The sequence below is a fragment of the Antedon bifida genome, chromosome 10 (genome assembly GCF_963402885.1).
Source record: "Antedon bifida chromosome 10, ecAntBifi1.1, whole genome shotgun sequence".
NCBI lineage: Eukaryota > Metazoa > Echinodermata > Crinoidea > Comatulida > Antedonidae > Antedon > Antedon bifida.
Window position 1 is genome coordinate 18,940,003 of NC_136235.1, and position 17,223 is coordinate 18,957,225.

The 17,223-nt window shown below is 36.5% G+C and overlaps 3 protein-coding genes across 3 annotated transcripts; 1 reads left to right on the forward strand and 2 right to left on the reverse strand.

Annotated features, from left to right (window-relative positions):
• Positions 1-33: 33 nt before the first annotated feature.
• LOC144854347 (annexin-B12-like) lies at positions 34-1,804 on the reverse strand. Its single transcript, XM_078712300.1, has 6 exons — positions 1,713-1,804; positions 1,533-1,601; positions 1,193-1,273; positions 898-970; positions 495-607; positions 34-174 (listed from the first exon to the last, which is right to left on the reverse strand). Exons 2-6 carry the CDS (start codon positions 1,596-1,598, stop codon positions 49-51), a joined length of 459 nt encoding a protein of 152 aa, XP_078568426.1. The 5' UTR covers positions 1,599-1,601; positions 1,713-1,804; the 3' UTR covers positions 34-48.
• A 175-nt stretch (positions 1,805-1,979) lies between these two features.
• Positions 1,980-17,126, forward strand: LOC144853525 (uncharacterized). The gene is made up of 14 exons (XM_078711219.1): positions 1,980-2,042; positions 2,750-2,895; positions 12,542-13,358; positions 13,653-13,719; positions 14,020-14,114; positions 14,520-14,636; positions 14,976-15,026; positions 15,188-15,221; positions 15,475-15,554; positions 15,800-15,868; positions 16,028-16,126; positions 16,315-16,390; positions 16,619-16,737; positions 16,977-17,126. Exons 1-14 carry the CDS (start codon positions 1,980-1,982, stop codon positions 17,094-17,096), a joined length of 1,953 nt encoding a protein of 650 aa, XP_078567345.1. The 3' UTR covers positions 17,097-17,126.
• On the reverse strand, positions 4,293-11,637 carry LOC144854524 (SCO-spondin-like). Its single transcript, XM_078712474.1, has 2 exons — positions 4,542-11,637; positions 4,293-4,420 (listed from the first exon to the last, which is right to left on the reverse strand). Exons 1-2 carry the CDS (start codon positions 11,635-11,637, stop codon positions 4,293-4,295), a joined length of 7,224 nt encoding a protein of 2,407 aa, XP_078568600.1.
• Positions 17,127-17,223: the final 97 nt, after the last annotated feature.

The following is a 17,223-nucleotide window of genomic DNA, read 5'->3' on the forward strand; positions in this document are numbered from 1 at the left end:
TTATTTATTAATTACGTAAATTAAATTTAAAATTAGGCATGTATGTATTTAATAAAGATTAATAGTATTAATTGCTTGCTCCTTGCAAGGACCACTGTAGTTATCAATGACGTCATCTTCTAAGCTTCGGCCATACAGTTCTTGATAACGTTGTGTAATTCCATTTAAGTCGATCTGTAAAGATTTTAAATAATATATTCTTTGTTAAAACCTTTTTAAACGTTAAATAGTATATGTACCTTGGCAATGATCGAATGCAATTTAAACGGAAAATGCAATTTTAGTTGTAATTTATATTGCCTTTAAACCATAATTTCTTTTACATTTCTTTCATAATACTTATAAAACAACATATCCAATGCTTAGACACTCATTCTGTAAAGGTCACTCAAGTCGTTCAAATAAGACACCATCAATGTTCTTTTTTTTTGTCTTTCGTACGATTTTTATTTACTTTCAAATTCTGTCAAGAATACATAAGTACATTACTTTACCTCTGCTCTCTGTACCAATATTCGTGTAAAGTGATTATTTGGAAACGGTGTAACGTGTATCAAACGATTGAAAACGGCTGCCCAGTAATCAGTAGTATTTCGTGCATAAGAAACTAAAAGAAATGGTTAAATATTAGACTTAAGCTACGTTCACATTAAGCCCGGATTCGGTCCGTTCGAATATGTACTATTGGAGATGGTTACACTTAACCTGTTTTACAAAGGTCTCCATTGGAATTGTTGTTGTTATTTTGCGATTGAATAAATAAGATAAACTAACACTTAAAAGTTTCTAAAAGGAATTGAAAAGTCTCTTCAATTTTCCAAATCATTGCCTCTCATCTGAACACAAATGATATTAATACTGATATAATAATATATTAAAATATGGTTTATTACGTACCGATTTTAGCATATCCCATGACGTAAATATCTTCTGATTGGTCGAATAAAAATTCTGTTAGGTCACCATTGGACTAGTTAGATCAGGGAAGAGTTAAATTACTTGGTTAGATTAAACAGAAACGTATAAGTCATTCTAATTTATGAACACTATTACCTCTGTCAGTAACTTTAACTAAGTATTGTTATCGTATTATATGTTTATTAATAATTGAATTTCTTTATCAATAGGAATTAATTTATTTGTTTAATGTTAATTGTATAGCGCTCTGCATAAGAAATTAAATGTTACTTACCAATGTAAATTCTTCATAAATGTTGTTGATGTCTTCTAAACTTCGTATGGCTAAAACACTTTGAATATCTATATCATCACCCTAGAAAATATGTTGTATTATTTAAATTATGACAAAACAGTACACAGCATTTTATTCCATAATGTAGTGTTATTGCGACTGAATATTCTCACTATCTCTCTCTATAAATACACTATACTTGAAACGTGAGAATTTTAGGTGGATGTTTCTGTACATAATATCAAGGAGACAATACTGCAATAGGCTGAGGTGTTTAGGAAGAAACAATTGGTCACAATAAGTCTATTAACGTGAACTTCAAGTTGAAAATAGTCTTTACTTCTAAAATTCGGTTGACATCTTTGTTTATCTGAGAGATGCTTACAAATTTGGATTCAGCACGCATACCCTAGAAATAAAATAATAGTTCATTACTGGCCGTACTCAATGCAATCATGTTTAATTATGTTGAAAGAAACTTACACCATTAGGCCCTATAATTAAAATATGAAAATCTTACCAATAGCAGTGAACCTAATAACCTCTTTACCGCTGTGTCAATTTCACTGTTTGAAATAACTGTTTCAAGACTTGTATTGTATTCTACATAAAAAACGGAAATATTTTTAATGATATGATATAATATGACTAAAATTTTAACGCAATAGGCCTACAATTTACTACTTCGTCAGGAAAGGTTTTCACACGAGTTTATCCGATATTCAGTGCTGTATCTCAACATAGGATTGCCACGTATCATAGGAATAAAGCATCTCATTTGTATCACATGTGGTGCCTGTCAATGCTGTGGTTATGGACTAGGCGATACACGGGAAACACATGTGACGCTGTATTACCGAATATTCCTATGATACAGGAGAATTATAGACACAGTACCGAGAATCGAGTGCTTCACTGTTATGCTATTGAGTCTATTTACAAAATAAAACATATCATTATTACCTTCCTTGTATGCATCTTGAACTGTTAACATTTCCTAAAATAATATGAAACATTATAAGATTTCCTCATAATTATTTTTTTTTAATAATATGAGTTACAAAAAGTCTGATTGATTCTTGATTCTGATAAGGTCTTTTGGAAGGATAATAAAAACCCAACGAAATAAACAAAAAAACATGCAAAATATCAGTATACAATAGTAAATACTTAGGCCTAATTGATATTTTTGCTTACCTGGTTTGAAAGAGGTATTATTACATCCAGAATTGATTCCACGTCAAATGTTCCTGAACTCAGATCTTTGAGAAGACGTGTCGTCGATTGAGTGGTACACTCTAGCAAAACATTGATACATGCATGGGTGTCATGTGATGTAACGTTCATTAGAAATTCAGAAAGTGTCTGTATCGACAAAAAAAAAAGAGATCTATTAATTTGTAAATATACATTTCTAGTATGTATTATTTATTCAACCAAAGCTACAAATAAAATAAAACAGCTCGAAAGATTAAGCTTAAAAGAGAATACACATAACAATACAGTCAACCAGGTGATCACAACCGAAATACCATTACCATGTCCATTTGTTATTAGTATCTCGAGTATTCAACTCATGTGAGCCAGGGTATAAGAATCAGTCAGCAAGTGCACACGACGGTACGTATTTACAAACGAGGGCCCCGCGTGTATGCCTACTGTAATTCTGCAGAACGTTGTGAATTATCTAGAATCAACTCAAGGTAGGCTTATATTATTATTACTTTTGTGACTAAGAAACCAGAGGGTCCACTAGTAAGTTTGATATGATAATATAAAACAAACTCCGAAAAAAGGGTGAGCAAAGTCATTATATATAATTCAATATTACGGAGTTTGTTTTATCATTTTGTGACTACTCTAAAAAAGTAACATTTGATTTTACGAAAACTCACGTATCCTAATGCAGCTAAATGTTTATCACGTATTAGCAGCCTTTCTCTCATACTTTTCGAACTGAAGAATATGCTTATTGCCTCATCCTGATTTGCTGTAATAATATAAACGTTAGTATACAATATTTGCACTAGTGTATCTTGTATTCAGTGAATTAAGGCACTATTTTACATGGCGTCAACAGTAATTTGTTGTAGCATCCATGGAGTCAAAAGGTTTAATTACGTATGGGTAGGATAGTGTTGTGCATGAAAGACAAGCATACAATTTATTTTTAAAAAAAGAAAGTATGCTTCAATAAAGAACAATATTTCTTAACTGTAATATAATATCATTATGCTCATTAAATCTAGTATATAAACAGTCTTATCATATCAATAATAAACAGGTAGCTACCTGATATATTGTGTAGATTTACCAACTCCTCGTGAACATCGAACTCCGAATGATTTGTTAATTTATAGTAGGTACCCTGAAAATATTTATAGTAATATAAAACTCAATGTTCAATTTCTAATCAGAATAATAGAGCCAGTTGACTATTAATATTGAACAATACCTGACATGCTCGTGTTTCTTCTTCTGTTTCAATACACTGGGTACCATTACACGTCATGGGCACAAGCTGTCGATTACGATATTGTAGTGGATTCTGTTGATTAAATACAAAATTAGAATATTTATATTATCAATTTTAGTTATACAAATTGATAAAATAATATACAATTAGTAGTATGCTTAATTATGATATTAAGTTTGAGGTGATAATGATGAGGGATTTCGCTGAATACTATGTCTTAAAATAAATAAGGATTAATAATTATTTCTTAACTTTATGATAAATAAAAATAGATTTTACCCACTATATTATAATATACATACTGGAACTCAAAAAGAATGAAAGAAACTTACATGATATGAGCAATAAAAAATGGAATTAGATAATATGTAATGATATGAGATACTAATTTTGTGTTTAGTTAACCTACATTTTCATAACATGTTGAGTAGCAATCACTCCAAGTGGTCCAGGTTGTAGAACTACAGATTTTAAGTTCATCAGTGATGAATACAGTTATGTCCTTATCGATTGAAGCTGAAACGGTCGTCAACGATGAAAAACATTCCTCAACCTCAATGGATGATCCACACGGTGAACCAATACAGAAAGTTGATGACTGGCTTCGACTTCTTGACCTTTCATTTAGTTGGCATTCCGTCCAAGATGTCCACTCGGTCCAGAAGCAAAACTCATCACAGCATTCGACTGTACAATCTGTTTCCTCCACTGGTCCGCACGCTTCAATACAAAACACTGGACTATCGTCATGTCTGGAACGTTGGCAGTTATTGAATAATATCTGTGATTCTGCCTTACAAAACGTACACGTGCATTCCCAAGCAGACCAATCAGATGGGTGGCAAGTTCCAAAACAAGATTGGACTTCATCACTGTCATTGCACGCATTTTGCAGACACTCGCTTTCTAATGTTCTGCTTCTTGACTGATCTCCAGTAGTTTCAACACAGTTAGTTGAACAGTTAGACCATGTCGTCCATTCCGAATACACACAACAGTTTTCTTTGCAAATGTTTTCTTCCTGAATTCCTCCACATGGATCTCCAAAGCAGAATGCTGAAACCACATTTCTATTCCGTACTGATATACCATCACTGCAGTCGCTCCAATGACTCCACTCATCAGTGGCACAGAAATCGTCGCAACATGACTCAGTACATTTTTCTTCAGTTAATTCTCCACATCGACCGTCACAAATACCATGTTCTTCTCTAATTCTTTCACAAAGGTTGTATAATGATGATGTTGATTCGGGATTACAAAATGCACAAGAGCAACTCCAATTGTTCCATTCACCAAGAGAACATAAACTTGTACACGTCTCCATCTCGTAAATGTCAGTATCGCACGTAGTACCTCCACACGCGCCCTGAATAAAACCACGTGTTCTATTTCTTGTCCCATCTATTGCAGAACAATCAGCAGAACATGCTGACCATTCACTCCATTCAAGAACGGTACAGTCACGTGGACAACAGGTAGAGCTGCAGGTTCTATTTACAACCAATACTTCGCATGGCGGACCCAAACAAAACTGAGATATCTGCGTCCTTGACCTTTCCTGTATTCCATTCGTTTCATTTGTACAATTAGCTGAACATTCACCCCATTCACTCCAATCACTGACAAAACAAAAGTCATCACAACATTCATCACCACATATTTCCTCTTCAAGTTGTCCACATGATTCGTCAAGACCAGTACATTCGGGAGATTGATTCCTAGTCCGTGTACACAGGTTATGAAGATGCTGATCACCAGGAACACAGAAATGACAAGTACAAGACCATTGACTCCAATCTGAAATTGCACATGCACCATTGCACTCAACCTCTTCTTCGTTGTCCATATCTAAGCATTCAATTCCACCACATTCGGCCTGGATTACTGTTCTAGATCTTCGTTTATTTCCTACTTTAAAAGAACAAATAGCAGAACATGCTGACCATTCGCTCCATTCAAGAACGGTACAGTCACGTGGACAACATGTAGAGCTGCAGGTTCTATTTACAACCAATGTTTCGCATGGCGGACCCAAACAGAACTGAGATATCTGCGTCCTTGACCTCTCCTGTATTCCATTCTCTTCATTTGTACAATTAGCTGAACATTCTCCCCATTCACTCCAATCACTGACAAAACAAAAGTCATCACAACATTCATCACCACATATTTCCTCTTCAAGTTGTCCACATGATTCTTCAAGACCAGTACATTCGGGAGATTGACTCCTAGTCCGTGTGCACTGGTTATGAAGGTACTGGTCACCAGGAACACAGAAATGACAAACACATGACCACTGACTCCAATCTGAAATTTCACATGCACCATTGCACTCAACCTCTTCTTCGTTGTCCATATCTAAGCATTCAATTCCGCCACATTCAGCTTGAAAGAATGTTCTAGACCTACGTTTGGTTCCTATATCGAAGGAACAACTAGCAGAACAATTGCTCCAATCTGTCCATAATCCAATTAAACAATCTCTTGGACAGCATTCAGATAAGCAGCTTTTATTCTCAAATAATGCATCACATGGGTCGGCGCGACAGGGACCATTTGAAGATCGGATTCGAGTTTGCTCTCCGTGTCCTTCTACACCGCAATCTAGGCTACACGCACTCCATAAACTCCAGTTAGTCACGTCGCATTGAGGATCACAGCATGGTTGCGCACATTGATGCTCTATTGTGTTACCACAGTTCCCATTGCAGATATAATCAGATTCAGTTCTTGATCTTGAACAATTATTGTAGAGTAGGTCAGTCGTGACATTACAAAGTGAGCATTGACACTCCCACTCACTCCACTCTGAAAGTTCACATAGGCCTGAACACTGCTTCACTTGATAAACATCCGAATTGTTCGTGTTACACGAGCGCCCACCACATACCTCTGGCCATATATCTCTTGATCTAGACTGAATTCCAACATCAAAATAACAAAGTACAGTACACTGTGACCATGAAGTCCAGACGCCGATATCACAGTCTTTGGGACAACAGGACGGAAAACATTCGATTTCTTCAAAGATAGGTGCGCACGGATCGGCATTACATTGGTTTGTGATGAAACGATCTCTATACATTATTCCAGAACCTGTCTCGTCGCATGTCTTAGAACAATTTGACCAGACACTCCATTCACTCAATTCACAATCTTCATCACAACATTCTTCACCACATTTGGTTTCTTGAAGATCGCAGTCTGACAATGAGCACGTTTCCGGATCAATGATATTTCGATGTCTCGTACAATTTTGCCTCGAATAATTTGAATTGCTACAGAAACTACAGTCACAGATCCATTCTGTCCACTCTGAAACCTGACATTCTCCCACACATGATTCGCTGTCAATTCGGTCATCAGTTACATTACATAATGTTCCACCACATGACCCATTCTGTACGTCACGTACACGATGTTTCATGCCCATTTCACCAGAACATTGAGATGAACATATGGTCCATTCGGACCATACACCGACTGTACAATTTACAGGGCAGCACTCTGGGCTGTAGCACATACGTGCTTCATACAATTCAGCACACGGTACGCCAACGCATGTTGTTGATGAATTTCTAAAACGCTCTTGCAATGCTGTACTATTTAATTCACACTGAGCTGTACAGTCTGTCCACTCAGACCACTGGTTTAGAGTACAAGAATCATCACAACACAGTTCATCGCATTTCAGCTCTGTGGCACTACAATGTTCGTAACAATAATCGTCTAATATTGATGTTCGCTTTCGAGAACAGTTTTTATACAGATTATTAGATCCTATGGCACAAGCTGTGCAGTTGCAATTCCAATCAGTCCAATCATTAACATGACATGTACCATAGCAAACGCGTGTCTCATATGCCTCATCCTCTGGGCAAAGCATTCCACCACAAGATCCCTGATGCATTCCTCTTTCTCGTGTTTGTGTTCCTATTATGTCCGAGCATGCGGATGAACAAGGCAGCCAATCATTCCATTCTTCAAGTGTACACTCTATAGGGCAACAACTGTCATCGCAAATTGATACTTCTTCGGTAGAATTGCAAGGAGGAGCGAGACACCAAATTATAGGCTCCCTGCTACGCTCTTTTGTTGCAATGACACTTGTATTACAAGATGCTGAACAAGTTGACCACACGGACCATTCACTCAATATACAAAATTCATCACAGCACTCTCTAGAGCATACCCGTTCAATCAGTGTACCACATAAGTCATCAACACAAAATTCAGGAGAAACTTCTGATCTCTGGCGAATACAGTCATTTTTAAGAATCGTATCCTGATCACAAAAGTCGCATTTACATGTCCAATCTGTCCACTCGCTTAGTGTGCAATTTCCATAACAGGAAGCAATTTCATATCCATCATTATCAAGACAGAGCACACCACCACATACACCCTGAATTATCTCTCGATTACGGTGCATTAACCCACTGTCACTGGAGCATATCGATGAGCACGATGACCATTGAGTCCATTCTCCCATGTTACAATCCACAGGACAACATTCTGGACCCGTGCATTGTTTCGACTCATAAACATCGACACAAGGATCTGAAAAACACGCTGCTACCGGTTGCCTTGTTCTGGAAGCTATGCCTGTATCATTCACTCCACAAGCAGCATTGCAATCCGACCACTCAGACCATTGACTTAAACTGCAGAACTCGTCACAACAATCTTCTTCGGAACATGTAGTCTCCAGCAATGATCCACATCTACCATCACATTCTTCGGGGCGAATCTCATACCGCTCTCTGACGCACTCTTCGTGAAAATTGATTTCGTTCGGATTACAAATAGTACATGAACAATTCCATGATGACCATTCTGAAAGTAAACATTCACCTTGACATGGCCGTATTTCGTAGTTGTCGTGGACTGTGCAATTTAATCCTCCGCAGTATGCTTGTTCTATATTTCTCGCCCGCGCTTGTACTCCTGTGGTATGTTGACAAAATGACGAACATGTAAACCATTCAGTCCACTCACCCATAAAACAGTCAATTGGGCAGCACCCAGCTAAGCATGATCTAATCTCTGTCAAATTATGACATGGGTCACTTTGACAAATACCGATTGGACTACGTTGTCTCATCTGCTCTCCAAACTCGTCTGTATCACATGGAGCGCTGCATGTATTCCACTCTCCCCATTCGGTAACGGCACACGATTTGTCACAGCAGACCTCAAAACAGCCCCGTTCTACAAGCGATCCACATACATCCTCACTTATACAGCTACCAGGTACCACTTGTGATCTTTCTCTTATACATGAGTTACGTAACTTGGTATCTTCGTCACTACATAGTTCACACATGCAATCCCATTCACTCCATGTGGTAAGTGTACAATTGCCCATACAAGCGTCAACCTCATAATAATGGTCGTCTGTGCATATTACTCCTCCACAGGACCCTTGATTGTAATCCCTATACCTTGCTCGATAACCTTCCTGGTCACTGCAAACACTTGTGCACGCTGACCAGTTTTGCCATTCGTCCAATGTACAGCTAACAGGACAACAATTTATAGCATTACATGTTTTGTTTTCAAATAATACTTCACAAGGGTCTGTCATACAAAAATCATCGATACTACGAGCTCGATATTGGGATCCAGTCCCGTCTGTCATGCATTCCGCTGAACAAGAGGTCCATTCTGTCCATGGTGACACGTTACACATCTCATTACAACACTCACCAGAACAGGTGCTCTCAAATAAACTTCCGCATGAATTTAACCCCTCACAATCATTTGTCTCACTACGTGTTCGCTGACAATCATTATAGAGGGTTGAGTTACTATTTGAGCAATCACTACAAACACAGCTCCACTCAGACCAAGATGAAACTTCACAATAACCATAACATGTACGAATGTCTATTGCATCTGTCTCATTGCACATGTTTCCCCCACATGATCCTTGGTTGATATCTCTAAACCGTACTTGCGAACCAATTATTGCACTGCATTTACTACTACACTCTGCCCATTCTTCCCATGGTTCAAAAGTACAGTTTTCAGGGCAACAGTGAGAACCGCATTCACGTTGATCATAAACATCAAAACATGGACGACCAGTGCATAATTCACTTAGTTGACGTGTTCGTTCCTGTGTGCCGTTAGCATATGATTCGCATCCAACAGTACATAATGACCACGTAGTCCATTCATCGGCAAGACAAGTTTCGTCACAACATTCTTCTTCGAAGTCTCTGCACATGCTTTCATATTCTTCACATGTGCTGCATTCGTTTGACATTGGTACCGTCCTATTTCTCGTACAGTAGTTATATAACACGTTGTTATTTATAACTGAACAAGTTTGGCAATCACATGACCACTCTGACCATGTACTAACATTGCAGTTTCCTTGACAGCTTTCAATTTCAAAACGATCTCCTTCCGTGCAGAGCATGCCATTACATGATCCTTGAGTAAAAGAACGATATCTTACCCGTGTTCCTTCTTCAACTGAACAATCACTACTACATGGCAACCAAGCCTCCCATGGATGAATTATACAATCTTCTGAACAACAGTGGGATGAAAAACATTCCTTAATCTCCACAATACTGCTACAAGGATCGCCAGAGCAAGATTCAGATGGTTGTCGTGTTCTAGTCATATTTCCTCTACTGCCAAACCCACATGCTGCATCACACGTTGTCCAATCGCTCCATTCTCCAACTTCGCAGAGCTCATCGCAACAGTCACCCTCACATTTATACTCCAAAAGACTTCCACAGTTACCACTACAGATGTCTGAATAGAACTCGTCTCTCCGTCTTGAACATTCTCTGTAAAGATTATCAGGGTCGTTTTCATTGCATGACGAACAAAGACATACCCAATCTGACCATGTATCCAAACGACATGCACCCTGACATGTTCTTATATCACGCCAATCTTCGTCACTGCACATCAACCCTCCACATGCTCCTTGGTTCAAATGACGTGTACGAACTTGTGTTCCGTTATCTGACTCACAGTTAGCGGTACATAAAGTCCATTGTCCCCACTCACCAACAGTGCAGTGGTGTGGACAACACGAAGCATTACATAAACGCGAATCTTCCAAACTTTGACATGGCTGTCCGGTGCATTGACCTGCGACTGATCGAGTCCTGATTTGTGTTCCAATCTCTGCATAATCACATGGTGCAGAACATTCAGACCATTCACTCCAAATGCTCAGCTCACACGTAGAATCGCAGCAGTTACCCTCAGTGCATTTCTCTTCAAGTAAAGCACCACACCGGTCGCTACAGTTCGTTCTGGTTCGGACGCAGTGATCAAATATATTTGTCGAGTTGATCATACACTGATCACAAGTGCAATTCCACGAAGACCATTCGGATAATTCACAAACTCCATTACATTGTTTAACTTCAGTGGAATCAAATAATGAACACACGTTTCCACCACAAGTTCCCTGTACCATTTCTCTAACTCTGGTCGTATATCCTACCTCTGTGTTACATTCCACTGAGCACGCTGACCAATCATTCCATTGTCCAAGATGACAGTCAGTTGGACAACAGAAGTCATCGCATGTGCTTTCTTCGTTCATTATATCACATGGCACTGAACATTGTCCATCTATACCAGTGCGATTCCGAAATCGTCTGCCAATCAACTCATCGTCAACACAGCGACACTCAGACCATTGGTTCCATTCAGTCACAGCGCAAAACGTGCTGCAGCACTGACCAATACAACCAGACTCAAATGTTTCACCGCATTCATTCTGGCAGTCATCAGCGTGATTCAACAAACTTCTTGTTCGAAAACAACTTTGTTTTGTGTCTCCCGTTTCGTCGCATATTGCACATATACATCCAGACCACTCTGACCATTTTGTAAAAACACAATCTTCCTCCAGACAATTTCCGTATACACAAGTAGATACAGTAATAAGCATTAACAGTGTAATACAAGGACTAACAATATACATCTTAACTATGTTAATACGATGGAATCTTAAACATTCTCAGTACGATGCGATATTTGAAAATAGCCTGTTTATTTTGGGCTTACACCAGACTAACTGTTACGAATTAGTGTAACTGATGTACTGTACAATCTACGTCATCATTCGAAATATGAATATCATGTTTTCCCTATTATATACAGAAACTGCTAATAGACACCCTAACTTCACAATGCGCCTGACATATGTTACTCGTATCTTATTTCCTAAAAATCTTCGTCTATATACAATTTACAACAGCTGCTTTAGGAAGTTTTTAATGAAGTAATCCAACAATTCATAACCATACGAATTGTTGTTACACTTTTCAAAATACAACTCCTTTTTAAAACTAAGTTGATGTATTCAGAACTAGTGATTAGAACGGCTTAAAAGTAGAATATTGTTATAAATATTATAAATAATAAAGTGTTCCTAACTGGACAGATACTATAGAATAATTGAGGTAGAATAATGTTTATAACAGTGGTTTTGTTTATTTATCAGATTGATATATCTGTTGGAATAAGAATAAGATTAAATAAACTTGAACTTGAAATAGAAAACAAAATTAATACCAATTCGATAGTGACAGCACTGGCGCCAAATACAATATATGATCATATAATTTGTATTGTTAGATATGTTGTTCTCACGTTACGATGCAAACATCTGACTAACAAGATCCATGAATAACGTCACGTAATACGAGTATGCTTTCTTCCCTTTGTTTTTGCGCGTAATGCAACATCCTGCGAAGGAATGGTATTTAAAGCGGACCATTGAATAGCCAGGGTCAGTTGCACGAACGTTAATAAGGCTCTTCCACGATGGTCGTTAAAACCATTTATTGTTTAGTTTTGTCTATCTTTCTTATAAATGATCTTAGTGGCGTATCGGCACAAAGTACATGCCAAAGCGATTTGTGTGAATATGGGGACTGGGGATCATGGACATCCTGTATTTGCCATATTTGCGAGCATAGCACGACTCAACAAGAATATCGACGGGAGTGTATTCGTCGACAAGCTGTTCTAACCAAACCAGACGGGTGCAATTGTCAATCTTCAGTTGAGTTTGATTGTGGCGAAGTATGCTGTAATGAAAACTGCCCTACGACGGATTGGTCTGAATGGAGTACGTGTCCCGAACAATGCGATGTCAACGCGTACAAAAATCGTACGCGTACAAAGTACCCGGAGTGCGATGAGTGTGACAATTTAGCTGAGGGTGTTCCCTGCCAACCGGAGGGATGTTGTCCTGTAGATTGTCAGCTAGATACTTGGGGTGACTGGGGAGAATGCTCCGTGAGTTGTCAGAGCGAAAGTGGAGTTAAAACACGCTACAGATTGTACGAACAAGCAACGTGTGGTGGAATAGAATGTACAAGTAGTGACTACACGGAGACAAAAACCTGCAAAGGCTCTGATACATGCGGATCAGGTACGGGAAGCAATAACAACAATGGTGATACAGATGACGACAACGATGACGACACAGATGACGGTGACGATGACGACGGCGGTGAAGGAGGTGGTGATACAGGACACAGCGATAGCCTTAGTACTGGCTGTATTACAGGAACTTGGAGCAACTGGGGGTTTTGCCCGTCAGGAGATTCGCAATACAGAATTCGACCAACATTATCTGGAGTTTGTGGTGGCGAATGTAGTGTGAATGACGGCATTGAATCCAGAGAATATCCGGTGAGTTGAATAATCCATGTATTCGTTTAGCTAACGTGTTCATCTACATTTTTTTCAATAAACACACAATAAATGAATAGATAGTCATTAAAGCCTTTCTATGCACTGATACGAACAAATAAAGAGAAAGATATAACTTTGACGTAAGCGCAACAAAAAGGAGTTGACCAATGACAGCGACAGTTCGAATAAAATACATCGCTTGTGATTGGTCAAATTGCGTCCTAATGGGAACCGAACTTCATGTGTACAGGTACATTTTTGTTACTAATGTACTTTATTGTATCGTTTTAGTGTGAAATGCGAGTTTTCAGTAAAGTAACAGCATCGGTCATTCTAAGCGAAGTATTGCAAACAAATGGTAAGAACTATTTAAACTGCAGCCATACTACTATCGAATGTCTATCGGATTTATGTAATTGTTTTTCGAGTCACGAACAATGGAAATATCAAAAATAATGTTGAGTTCCATAATGCCTTAGTTCAAAATATATTATAATTTGTAAGTAAAATTTGTGCCTAAAGTAATCATGTTACTATCATACTAAACACTCTCAACAAAAAAAGACAAAAACAAACAGAAGCAAATATAATATCATTAAATAATGTTAAACTTACAATTATAATACAACTTTATATTATGTATATATATACGTTATAGATCCAGATATATCTGTGATTCTATCAGAACTTGGACCACCGACAAACATAGAGCGCCAGGAAATTAAGTCATACTACAAAGTAGCATATGGAAGTGTAAGTTTATTTTTCACTTTGAAAAAAAAATAATTTAGTTTTATTCGTTCTATAAAAGAATCATAACATGATTAGCTCCCGTAAATTAACTATCATTAGATAATGGATAGGAAATAAAAATATTTACTTTTGTTCCCGCTACTGGTATTTTTTCATTATAGATATCTTTTTTTTGTTTTTTAATATTGGCCTACTATTGTAATATTTCCATTATTTAAATCTTTATATCTTATTTATGTGATAATATCAAGTGTTATAGAAACAAGCATTTGAGTTTATTACTCTTTGTTGTTCTTCTTTTACAGTATGTATTTGATATATTTCTGTGTTCTAATGGAGATCAGTAAATAAAAAAAGAAAGTTAATAGGCCTATTTTGTAATTGTATTAATCATTTACTTTATAGGAACTTGTCGACGAACTAACAGAATCAATACCGGATTACATTGGACTAGACTGCCTACTTCTACTTCTAGAATCGGCAGAATATTTTACCGCCAACGTGTTAATACCTGCTATCCAGGTAATCCATTATGTTAACTTTAGAAAGAAGCGGTTAGCTAGAAGAAGACAAATTCTTAATTTATTGTTTACTGTTTTTACCTTATTTATCTTTTATCCTTCTTTGTTCAAACATGACTATAGAAAAACGTATACTGGACACCTAGTTTTCCAACCCTATCGGTATCTTAATATAGAACTCAGTGACAAAAAATCAATACAACTGGTTCAGAAGTTACCAGTAGAAAAGAACAAGAATGCCCATTTCTTATGGAACTTTGTTCTAAGTAAAACTGAACTCTCCAAACAAAAATGAAAACACATTAAACCTAATGTTAGTCAAATTTGTCCATTATTGCAGAATCACGATGAACGTGTGATAAGTCAAGTGTTGATCCAGAAAACAAATAAGGTAAAGTTTTCTTCGTTTTTTTATCAAACAATTTAAGAAACTGAAACATAATTGAGACAGACGTTTCCTTTTACATAATGAAATACCAACAGTTGCAAGTTGTTGCTGTTGTTTAAAAAGTTGATAAAATATTAGTTTCTAATTTATTTATTGTTTTGTAGGAGGTAAACAAGATCGACGAAGCTTATACGCAATGTAAGTTATTGAATATTCCAATATTTAATATGTGCCATTTTTCGATAGACGTGTTCTATTAATCGGTTGAAAGGTATCTTTTTTAATATTAATGTTGTAGTACTAAGTTTTTGTAAGCAAAAATTATAAAAACTATAGGCATATGAACATGAATTAAAATATGAAAATACGATGTAATTATTCACTGTACTTTTGTCATTGTTTACATCAGTACGAATTAATAGACTGAAACACATGCTCTCATTAAATTTAGTGACTGGACGAACCATGGATGCTGATTTAGCCGATGTTTTCCAGACAAATAATGAACGTCTTTTACGGTCACTTGCAGAGGTAGAGTACAGTATGATTATTATATAATGCATTCCAATAGTGAATCAGAAACGTTAAATCACCTTAAAGCGAATATAACGAATGTATCTACTTAATATAATGTACATTCTGTTTTTGTTTGACGTTATTTTGTAGGTAATAACATAAACTGCATATGATAATATATCAAAAATCTTTAGTATCAATGCCAACACAATAAAAATAATAATAATAATAAGTGAAATATATAAATATCTTTGATATAGGGTGGCCGAGATGAAACTGGTTCGCTTGATGAAACACTGTTAGATACAGATGTACATACACTTAGAGACGTAAGGGCTTTCTACTATTCTTTATGTAAATACTTAACTACTACTAACTACTTAATTTGGAAATCATTTCAAAATGAAATATACTATGCTTTTTAAACAAATATAATACAATGGCAATCGGTTCAAGTGAAAAATTAACTTTCCAAAATCATTTTACAGTCTGTTCGTAAGAATGGAGGAAACGCACGTTTGGTCCAAAGTGTATTGGCAACACGTGATTTCGAACATCTTCAACATGTCCTGGCAAGGTTTGAGGAGGTAAATATCATTAATGTTTTGATTTCTTTCTTTTTTTTTAAATTTCTATTTATTTTACAATATTTGTCTTTGTTAAAATTAAAAACTTTGTATTGGAGAACATCTCCAAGATGCGTTAAACAGGAGTAAAATATTACATAATTATATTGTTGTTTTTCATTTAAATTATTTTTATTTCAATTAAAAAGATTTACCCAAGAAACTTCAAATACTATCTTCAACGAAATATAAAAGGCCCTGTGATGCACGGATTTCTTAATATTGGTAAGAAATACAATACAACTGTTGTTTTAGTGTGTAAAAAGTGTCACTGAATAATTTTTTTCTTTTAGTCCTACACACTTTGCCTTTCTTACTGTTTGCCTACTAAATTCTGGACTCAACAGTGGTATAGGATCTATGATTGGCTACAACTAAATGACTGTAACTCATCTATTAAAATGAAATGATTTGGATTATTTTGTAACAAAGAGTTTTTTTTCTTATCACTAGTGCAAGTCGCCGAGGACCCGGTCCTTTATTGCGTAGTTCGCATCCATGACGCTCTCTATCCTTCTTCTGGAAGTGTTGACGAGAATCTGTTGGTAAACACTGTCATAGATTGTGCAAGAGTGAGTATAAAAGAGTATTTTTATTTTTAAAAAAGACAGACAGATGTTTTCTTATAAATTATTCATGTTGATTCCAGCATGTGTATTTACAGTTAATCTTGAATAGGTTAATAGCGCATGAGACCACAGTATAAAACCATATTTATAATTTTATTTTACTGAATCGCATTTATTCTCAACAAATAAAAATGGTATTTATTATTATTAAAACAATATCTGTAATTTTGTTTTTATTATAGAATGATATGTGCTTTGTGCGTGACAAATACTTAACAAAATATGACGTCAAACTTGTTGATGACATCATTGTGAAGTATGATGGTAGATGCCAAGATGTACTTTTGGCAGTTGTGAATTAACGAAACTGCGGTACACACCAAATACCAACACGCATTGTGTTCTGTGTACAAAAATAGTTGTTGTTGTTTAAACTTTCTTAAATACATTGTATTACTTTAGTTGCTTGATGGTATCAGGGAGGAGAAA